A 9093-nucleotide genomic window follows, 5' to 3' on the forward strand; every position below is an offset into this window, starting at 1 on the left:
GCTCGTTTCTATTTGAATTTCTATTTGGCCAAATATTAACAAAAGGAATATTTTTTTTTCTTTTAGTTGGGAAGGGGGTGAGTTTGAATTATGTTTAAAGAAAAAGAAATGTGCACAGAATACCGCTGTCCGCTGAATTAGTTAGCATCAAATGTGCAGCCCTACCACAATAAACTAACACTTCCAAGAAATTTCATCCAATAAAAAGAAAATAATTACTTTACAACGTTCACTTTTGTTTTAGGCGAATTATATTTGTCACAATTAAATTTTAATACCATAGCAAGTCACCAATTTAATCGAAGAACTTCGATTAGAATTGGCATGTAGGGGTAAATTGAAATTTTTGCTGTGACATTAAAATTGTGAAGGTGCCAATATCAACAGGGAATGTTCTAAGCAAAAATTACAACATAAAAAAAATTAAAATTCTCAAAATACATAAAAAGGTGGATGATATACTATTTGGAATACCAACACATATATATATATGTGTGTGTATATATATATACAATTAGATTCCAACAATAATATCTATGGGATGAAAGAGAGTCTATGTCATAATTTTGGGAGTAGACCAAGAATTCAAGATTAAAGATAGAAGACTTGGAATAAAGAGAATGAGATAACTTCCCAATTAATGAAGCTCCAAGTCTGGCATCTTGATCTCTAACTGGATTCTTGAATCTCCAAAGAGAAGTGCTACAACTAATGTTTGCAAGTGTTTTTTCCCCCTCCAAGTCCGGTCTCAATTCCGGACTTCCACTTTGAGCTCAAGTTTTTCCGCAATTTTGGTCCGGTTCCTATCAAATTAAGCCTTCCACCAACCAAAGAGAACATACTTTACACCTTGTCTGGTAGAATTGCTTAAGGTTAAGTGTGTAATTTAATAGTATGTTGATTTGCAAGATTGTTATGGATGCACAAATCTTCAAGAGATTCAAAAAAGAGACACTTGAACTATGAATTTCATTTTAATAACAAAAAAAGGCAAAATAAATAAACAACTATTGTGGAGTTAGCTTGTTTGGTTTATCTTTTCTTAGCTAATAAAAGTAATAAAAAACAATAAAAAAAACTCCTAGAGTTATAGAATTCCTTACTATTCTTGCAAGTAAATTTACCGGTTAATTGAATGTTATTCCCTTGGCTAATTATGACGTAATTTTCTATTGTATGTGAAATCTACCCTCGTAATGAATCAACTATATTTGTAGCTAAATCATACCTATTCTCATGGTTATCAAATTAACTATAAACTCATTTCTTCTATAAAATTATATGGAACAAGCCACTAAAACCACAAAAGTGTATCTCTACTCTTGTGAGTGTACTGCTTAGATTTAACACTTTTTTGAATTGGGGAGGGGAATAAGGAAGACGAGGAGGAAGGGGGAAGTGGAGAGGGATGGAGAGAAGAGGAAAGGGTAGTGGTGGCAAGTGGCGGTTAGTGGTGGTGGCAAGTGGAGGAGGGGGAGGAAAGATAAAGATAGAGGATGAATAATTTTTAAAAATTTTAAAAGTTTCTCAAAAATTTTAAAATTTATAAAAACACCCATGATAATTGATTCAAAATTTTTAAAATTTGTCAAAACACCCATGATAGTTAAGTTAAAGGAATTTGAGCACAAAAAATAAAACAAAAAAGAAAAGAAAAATATTAAATAATAATGATAATACATCACTTGCAGGTCACATACAAGTTACATGTGAAATTTCATATCAGTTTAAAGTATCAGAGGGTTATGTAGACATTTCGAAATCATAAGGTGCCTGGTTGATTTTTCACAATGCCACAAGGGAGGTTTTTTGCATTTAATCCTTTAATAAAGTATAGATATAGATTGATTTGTGTTTGAAGAAAGCAATAAGAAGAATATATGTGTACCAGAGGCCAGTTTGGGATTAAGATTGAAAATGAACCAAATATTTGATATTCAAATCGGATTTGGTGTGGTAAGAGCTCGTTCGAACTTGATTTACCAACTAGTTAAGCAAAATTTGAACAACTTTTTATATTTGATAACATTTAAACTCGATAGAAAGTTCGTTCAAATTCGGTTCGGTAAATAAACAAGCCAAAAAGAACAAAATTTCAAATTCGTTAAAACAATCAATCAAGTTTGAACATTAAGATGTTCGATTTGATTAAATTTGTTTACACACCTATTTGGGATTCTTCGATTCAATCTTATTCCAATGTTCCATATTGTTTCACAATATTAAATTATTAAAGAGCCTAATTGGCCAATTGTTCCCACTTCAATTGTTGAATTCGAGTAAGCAATTACCTGTAGGGTAATTGGCCACCAGAAAGAGGTTTAAAGCATTTCTTGGATGTTTGATCCCTTGACTTGAATTCTTCTCTAGGATTTCCTAAAAAAATTCACTAGCAGGTGCAGAGATACCCGTCTGGTTCAGTTGCAATTCAGTTCCCTCCGAATTTCCCATTAATCTCTTTGAAAAAATCATAATAGATAATGAAGTTATCAAAGCAGATATTTGCTCGAGATATTTACAAACAATGATAACTTTGATAATGAAGTTATCAAAGCAGATATTTACTCCAAACTCACCAATGTCTGCAAGTCTGGTCCAGTTGCAATTCAGTTCCCTCCGGATTTCCCATTAATCTCTTTGAAAAAATCAGAGTATATAATGAAGTTATCAAAGCAGATATTTGCTCGAGATATTTACAAACAATGAACGCAGATATTTACTCCAAACTCACCAATGTCTGTAAGTCTTACTGGAAATTGAAGAACTTATAGAAAATAAAAAGAAAAAAGAAAAAGACTGACAGGTCATCCGCGAAATTGCATTTGGCCGTTGCGTGCAGGAGACTCAATCATAAATTAATTGGTTGAAACTGACATGAAAGCAAATTGGGTTGGGTCGGGGTTTGAACATTCCTCGTGAATGAGATTGAAGGGTTTGATTGATAGCTTTTAACTTTGCTTGCCAATATTTTCTTTTTTTGGGCAATTTACTACTTACCTCCTACGATTTCGTCAATTACTACAAGGCTACTCATCTTAATTTTCAAAATATCTGTATACCACATTTGTAGTTTTATGCAAAGTGAAAATTTGACAAAAAATAATCTCCGTAATATTATTAGTTAGAATGCTAGTATTGCCCTTATCAACCTAAGGTAGACCAAGTGCTTAGGAAAGTCTCCACAGGTTGTGTGGTTTTGGTGACGTGTAAGTTCATGATTTGCTGAAATGTTGTCGTCCTCCATGTGCTGCTCACGTGACCTGATGGTTGGAAATTGGGATGTGAATTCCGTTTGTGAGCCACCGAGTCTTTTTGCTCATCCAACGGTTCCAACCCACTAAAGAGCTATGTTTTCAGAACCGAACCGGATAACGACTCGGCCGAGGTCAGGGGTCAGGGGTCAATGGGTTCGACCGGGGATCGATAGGGGTCGAACCGGATGACGTCATAAATAAAAATTATTTAAAAATTAAAATATTATATATATAATATCTAATAATATATTGATATTAGGGTTAATTCCACTTTGTCCCCCCAAACTTTGGACGATTATCCACTTAAGTCCCTAAACTTCAAAATGGGACACTTAAGTCTCTAAACTTATAAATACCTCCCACTTAAGGAAAATTGTTAACAAATCCTGAATGCTGTTGGTGGTCGAAGTGTCCCATTTTATAAGGGTTTAGGGATTTAAGTGTCCCATTTTATAAGTTCAGGGACTTAAGTGGGAGGTATTTATAAGTTTAGAGACTTAAGTGTCCCATTTTGAAGTTTAGGGACTTAAGTGGATAATCGTCCAAAGTTTGGGGGGACAAAGTGGAATTAACCCTTGATATTAATAAAGGTATATCCATATATATTTGATGTTTCAAATATATTTAACAAGAAAATATAAAGAAATTAGAACAATCAAGTAGCAATTTATATTATTTAATAAATATTAACAAGTTTAGAATTAAATTTATGAATTTAATTGAAAAATAACATCAAATTTTAGGACAATATTTATAAAGTATCAAATATTTGAGGTATATCAATAAGTTTTAACAATTTAGGGGGTCAAAACATAATATTAAAAAGTTTGAATTTTTTTTAAAAAAATTACTGTTGAACCGAAAAAACCGGTTTTCCCTGGTTTTTGACCGGCTTTGACCGGGTTTTGAAATTTTCGGTTTTTTAATGTGACTCGGACCAACTACCTGGCCGGTTCCCGGTTCGACCGGCCGATCCGGTCCGAGTTTGAAAACAGAGCTAAAGAGTGATAATAGTAGTAATAGTACTTTTTCTTTTTCAAACAGACTGGTTAGGGCCTATTTCTCTTTGCCACCTTACCTAATGTCAGCTTTTTTGGTCACAGCTATTGGATCAGAACCATCTTTTATCTCTCCCTCTTCGTTCATCCTCTCTCTCTCTCTGTCTCTGCTTCTCTTCGTTTCTTCATCTCCGACGAGAAAGCCCCTTTTCTTCTCTTTTTCTTTATCTTTGTCTTCGTCTTCTGATTGAGAATAATGATAAGCCAAAAAATATGGTATATATATATATACTTTTAAAGGTTCTTGTTTCTTCCTTTGCAGAACTTCTCTAGCCCTCATTTTTTTCTTTTTTTTTTCAATGGGTTGTAGTTGTCTAATTTACATGTTTCTGATGTTGCGGGTGACAAATTGGAAATTACTTCCTGCAACCTGATGAGATCTTGCAAGTCTTTTGTTTCCCTTTCTAAAGTGCATTCTGTATGCTTAAAAGTTTTGATTCTTCTAATTCCTCCACTTTCGTATGCCTGGGTTCTTTTGTACTTTTTTATTTTTTGCTTTCTGAAGAAACCGTGTTGTGGGTTTTTCAGTTTTTTCCCAATAGAGCAAGGGATCAATGATAAAGGAGGCATCATTTTCAGGTTTGACGTTATGTTTAATACTTTTATCAATGATTTTTTAAATCAATAGCCTATTGTTGTTTTTTTGCTTGAACTATTTTTATTTATCGGTAGCCTTCTTGATTTTGAAGTTTAGAAGAGATTTTTGCAGTTTTTTGGGACAAAAACAGGTTGGATGAGTTTTCAGGAAAATTGCCTCGGTGAGTTTCTTGCTACAGATTTATGTGTTTTGAACTATTGTTATCTAAGCGCTTTTGTAACGTTGTCTTTTTTATGAACTGACTTCAAGTTTTTTCCCTCGTTTTTTTATAAATGCTGTTGGTATATGCTTTTGCCGTTGTGGCGAGTTCATTTTAAACTTCCTGCCTTTTTCTTTCTGTTTTCAGTTTTTCTTTCTATTCTTGTGATTGCCGGTTTTACATCCGTATGGTATGCCTTTCTTTGTAGAATTCGCTGGCCTTTTGATTCTTGCGAGGAGGCTTCTTTGAAGCTAATCCTTTGTCATTTGTTGGGACAGGAATTCTGTTGCAGGTCAGATGCTTGTTTTTTGTCTTGTTTGCTTTTTCCTTTTGTCGTACATCCTTTATTTAGTTGCCATTTTTGCTTTTCCGTTTTTAGTTCATGCATGAGTTTCTCCTCTGCGTAATAGTTGTTAGCCCGCATGTAAGAGTTGCCATACATGGTTTAAAAATTTATGCTCTGTTCTTTTTCCTTCTTCCTTTTTTGCAATAGAGCTGGTATGCATGCATGTTTTTTATTTCATTGTATCATATATCTTATGTTGTTCTTTACAGCAGTTTGTAAATGTTGTTTTTGTTCTTCTTTACAATGATTCTACTATAGTTTTTGGTGGCTATTGTAAATTGCCATTGGCTGATTTTTTTTTGGACTGGTGGTTCTTAGTCATTTAAGTCAGGTGGATAGAAATAATATTCATCAAAAATGGTATGTTGAAATGTCACAGAGTGAGATGGCCGCGCTTTCATGTCAGAGACGTGAAGCCAGGCTTTTGAAAAAAAAGGGAGAAATCCTCCTGCTCTTATATTCATAGGGTACTGTTTGGTTACATAGAAACCGGTGTTTGTTTTCCTGGTTCTACTCTTGAGGGCGATAGCAAGCTACTCTTGAAGGCTGTGGTTTTACTCCTCGAGGTATATGTGCCATTGTAGTATTTTACTCATCTATTCTGTATCTGTTAGTTTATTTAGCCTTGCGTCAGATCATTATCTTTGAATGGCTTCACATTTCTGTGCCATTTACGATTGAAGCCATCTATTTTTGCACATTGCAGTAGCTCCATTAAATGACATAGTTCAGGTTACAAAAGGTCAACCAGAATCTATTGCTGGAAAAAAAAAACTGTGTCTTCTCATCTTTGGCCTAACGTTTGGCCTTCCGCTAATGATCAGCCTTCTTAGCACATTCATAGAGAAGTCTTACCTAAAGGATTGCCTGACCTTTTAGATAACATTACAGTCTTCAATGAGAACGAACAAACTTGTGATTCTCAAAATGACAACCAAATAACATCTTTGAATCTTTGAAGGACTCAAACTCTGGAATCCTTAACTCTTTGAACACTCCATCTTTAAATTGTTTGTCCAGAGACTGTGTTTCCTCTTCTATTGCATTGAATCCCTGATCTTTCAGCATTCCGTGAGGTAGAGATATTACTGCATTCAACAAATCATTCTTCTTGATTTTCTTATTCAGCCTTTAGTATCGTTGTCTTTCATAAACTATTCTGATATAAATAAGGCCGTCTATTTATACACGTTGCAGCAACTGCATTCAATGATAGAGCTCAGCGTTAGAAATGTTAGATAGAAACTAATGCTGGAAAATGGAAAAAAAAGGGACATCTATTTTTTGATTCCTTACCTAATGACCAGCCTTGTAAGCGGAGGCATGGAAATGCATTGTCTAAGGCATGGTCTCCTGTTTCAGAAGTTAACATTGCGATCTCTGATGACGATGAACAAACCTGTGGTGCTCGATGTTAAAATACAGCTAACATCTTTGAACCCACGCGGAACTTGAATTCTAAAATTCTTGGTTCTTTGAAGAGTCCATTTTTGAACTGCTCGTCAAATGACTGTATTTCTTCTACTACTACATTGAATCTCCAGTCTTCTAGTACTTCTCAAGATACAAATATGATTATATGTACCAAATTATTTTGCTTGCTTTTCTTGTTCAATCTCCGGTACTTAAAAAAAATTCTTCTCCACTTTAAGATAATGTTGTGTCTTTTGGGCACCTTATTAGAATTTGCCATTGCAGATATCCCATCGATTCAGAAAAATGTGGTGGTTCATTCTCAAATGATCAATGATGTGTCGACTAACAAAGATGGGACCAGCAAATCATCTGATATTCCTGTTGGTTTTACAACTCGAACGAAGGATCGTACAAATGTTATGCCGACAAGAATGACGCAGTCAGGTTAGTTGATATGTAGGTTATGCTGAAAGGGGGCAAAAGCGCTTCATCCTTGTTGGGGAGCATATCGTATATGTGATGAATATGTATTTCTGTCCTTGAAATATTAAAAAAAAAAGAGCAGCTGTTTATAAAATCCTTGAGCATTAACTGCATTAAGATTATGCTACTATTTGATCATTTGTTTCAGGAGGGCTCCCGCAATATATGTTAACATTTTCTCTTGGGAAGCTATGGGGCAAGTTTCTCTTGCTACTGTTACTGACTGTCCATTTGAGTATCAATGTTAATTATTATATATTCTAAGCTGTATAATATTCTGCAGATCTTGGCAGATGCAATGGGGCTTGGGAAAACTGTGATGACTATTGCTCTGATTCTTGCAAGGCAAGGCAGAGATACCCTGAGGATCAAGAATCGATTACCAAAAGTGAGGGTGATACAGAGTACATCAAGAAAAAGAAAAAGGAATCTGATCTCAAACCTTTTAGAAAAGTGAAAGGTGTCACCCTCATTATTTGTCCTATTGTGTTGCTTGGCTAGTGGAAGGTGAGTCCGTATAATATATTTGATTCAGCCAGAATAACAAAGTTTTCTGAGTTTGTATGCATTCTGAATAGGTTTAGCTACATTGTTCTGAAACTGCATTACTGTTTTTCTGATCGTATGTTAGTTAATGGATAGGCACAAGGATATACTGTCATCTTCTCTGAATAAGAATTTACTGAATGAACAGGATAAACTTGAAACACACTCAAAGCCAGATAGTATCTCCATTTCTGTCTTTATTGGTGGAGATCGGAGCAGTGACCCTAGAGTGATTGCTGAACCTGACATGATCTTGACCACATACGGTGTCTTAACGGCTGCTTGTACGAATGTAAGCTAGCTATTTCCCTTTTTTGTTACTTTCCACCACTAAAATCCATTTACTTGCAGCTTATACGAATGAAAAGCTGGCCATTTCCATTTTTTTAGTTTCCACCACTTAAATCCAATTGCTAATGCTGCTTGTTCTTTTCCCCTGTTGAAACATTTTTAATGATTACTATTTTATATGTTCAACACAGGATGGGGAGAATAGCATTTTCTACAGAGTTGACTGGTACAGAGTGGTTTTGGATGAAGCTCGTACCATCAAGTCCTCTAAAACTCTAGGTGCCCAGGCTGCCTTCAAATTGTCATCCTATTGCAGGTGGTGTCTTACTGGTACCCCTCTCCAGGTATGGCAGCAGCAAAGAATTCTGGCATTAGTTGAACAAGTGCCCGAGTAATGTTTTTCCTGATTGTTATTAAACCACTGGCTATTGTCTAGCATGTATCAATTAAGGTCATTATCAATTGCTGCAGAACAAGTTGGAAGACCTTTATAACCTACTTTGCTTCTTGCATGTTGAACCATGGTGTAACTAGGCTTGGTGAGCTCTTTTTTTTTTTTTTCGACAATTTTATGGCTGATGCTCGAGATGATTTAAAAACAAGCAGTTACTATTCAGTTTTTGCGTTACATTTCCTAGAAAAATTGTTCAAAGAGTTAAAGATGGCCAAATCTTTTTTTTTTTGTTTATTATTATTTTTTTAATCAACATTATAATGCAAATGAGCTTGTTCCCTCGCTCTTCCCATTTGCTGAAATTTGTTTACTGCTTGTTATAGGTGGCAAAAACTAATTCAGAAGCCATATGAGAGTGGTGATTATAGAGGGATAATGCTGATCAAGGCTATTTGGAGGCCACTAAAGCTCTACTATTTACAGACAGAAGTAATTATCATTTCTTTTT

The 9093-nt window shown here is 34.8% G+C and overlaps 1 protein-coding gene across 1 annotated transcript; it reads left to right on the forward strand.

The window, feature by feature from the left end:
* The first annotated feature begins 5825 nt into the window (after positions 1-5825).
* Positions 5826-8725, forward strand: LOC113766755. The gene is made up of 11 exons (XM_027310911.1): positions 5826-5835; positions 5942-6021; positions 6584-6679; positions 6763-6859; positions 7139-7315; positions 7503-7550; positions 7638-7758; positions 7856-7861; positions 7997-8192; positions 8383-8535; positions 8663-8725. The coding sequence occupies exons 1-11, from the start codon at positions 5826-5828 to the stop codon at positions 8723-8725; spliced, it is 1047 nt and encodes a 348-aa protein (XP_027166712.1).
* Positions 8726-9093: the final 368 nt, after the last annotated feature.

This window comes from Coffea eugenioides, chromosome 3 (genome assembly GCF_003713205.1).
Source record: "Coffea eugenioides isolate CCC68of chromosome 3, Ceug_1.0, whole genome shotgun sequence".
Lineage (NCBI taxonomy): Eukaryota > Viridiplantae > Streptophyta > Magnoliopsida > Gentianales > Rubiaceae > Coffea > Coffea eugenioides.